Source organism: Monoraphidium neglectum, assembly GCF_000611645.1.
Source record: "Monoraphidium neglectum strain SAG 48.87 unplaced genomic scaffold scaffold03744, whole genome shotgun sequence".
Lineage (NCBI taxonomy): Eukaryota > Viridiplantae > Chlorophyta > Chlorophyceae > Sphaeropleales > Selenastraceae > Monoraphidium > Monoraphidium neglectum.
Genome location: NW_014009885.1, coordinates 1,325 through 2,640, shown reverse-complemented (window position 1 = coordinate 2,640; position 1,316 = coordinate 1,325). Strand labels below are relative to the sequence as shown.

Below are 1,316 nucleotides of genomic sequence, written 5' to 3'. Positions count from 1 at the left end.
GGGGGGGGGGATGAGGGGGCAGGGGCGGGTGGGCAGGGGACGGAATCCGAAAGGGGATGCATGCGCGGCGGCGGTCAAGGCAGAGCGCGCTCGCGAGGCACTTGGGGGCGCCCAAAGCGCAGCACTGCTTGCGCGCAGCCCTCAGTCTGCGCCCTAGCCACACACACACACACACACACACACACACACACACACACACACAAACATGCAAGCGAACACGCATTTGCTTACATACCACACACGCACATGCACTCGTGTATGCCCGCCACCCACCCCTGAACCCCAGCCGGACGCGACACCACCCCAGCCCGTGCAGAACTCCGCTCGCCCTCCGGAGCGCCCGTGCTTGCCCACACACACACAGGACCCTGGCCCCGGTACGCCTCAGCCTCAGATCACCCTCAGATCAGCCTCAGATCGTGCTCACTGGTGTCGTCCTCCCCAAACGGCTCGAGGTAGTCCTCCGGCCGCGTGTAGCGCTCCCGCCAGTCGGGCCTCATGTCGGCCCAGCCGGTGACCAGCAGGGCGGCCCCTGGGGTGTTGAGCCCCAGTTCGTCAATGGCCTTGGCCGCGGCGTGGCGCAGGGTGTGGACCATCTGAGAGGGGGCGGTGTGTGTGTGTGTGTGTGTGTGTGTGTGTGTGTGTGTGTGTGTGTGTGTGTGCGTGTGTGAGTGTGCATATAAGGAAGTGCTTGTGGAATGCCTGCTCATTGTTCTGGGTTGTCATGGGGCGAGCAGGCTGGCCATGGATTGCTCAGTACCCAGTGTGCACTGGAGCAAGGGGTGGGGTTGCGGGACCAACGGCACTGGCGGGCACCCCGAGGTTCCAATCTCAAGGACCCCGCGCTGCCCCAAGCTTCAGCAGCCGCAGCACCCCAGCTGGAGCCTTCAGCCGGCTCAAATCCAGGTGGCAGCAGCACCATTAACGGCCTGTGGTAAACCCTCAACACAGCCGGTTGCAACCCCCTGCTGCGCCCCCTCGCCTTCTTGCTGATCCTGGGCGGGCTGTGCAGCTTGACGGTCAGGCCCGGCAGCGGCCTGGGCAGCGGCGGGACGGTGGTGAACGCCGCGTCTGGCTCCGAGGCGGACAGCAGTGTCAGGCGGCGGGAGATCTCCTCTGGGGGCAGCCCCGCCTGGGTTCGGGGGAATTGGGGGTTTGGCGAGACGGGTGGGCGGGTGGGGGGCAATATATTCTGAGGATGAGTGGGTCAGGAGGGAAGGATGTGTGTCGGGGGTGCGTCAAGAGCGCGTCTGGGGTACGTGGGGTACGCGATGGTGAAAGTGGGTGGGTCAAGCAGGCGGGTCTCTGCCCCTATG

The 1,316-nt window shown here is 65.4% G+C and overlaps 1 protein-coding gene across 1 annotated transcript in view; it reads right to left on the bottom strand.

Moving 5' to 3' along the window:
- The window catches only part of MNEG_13302 (hypothetical protein), a gene marked incomplete at both ends in the record, with an annotated part of 5,360 nt that extends 4,764 nt beyond the window's left edge, over nt 1–596 (bottom strand). The window contains one exon of the mRNA XM_014038226.1: nt 428–596. Coding sequence (XP_013893680.1) covers nt 428–596 — 169 coding nt within the window. The remainder of the gene's footprint in view (nt 1–427) is intronic.
- Between the last annotated feature and the right edge of the window lie 720 nt (nt 597–1,316).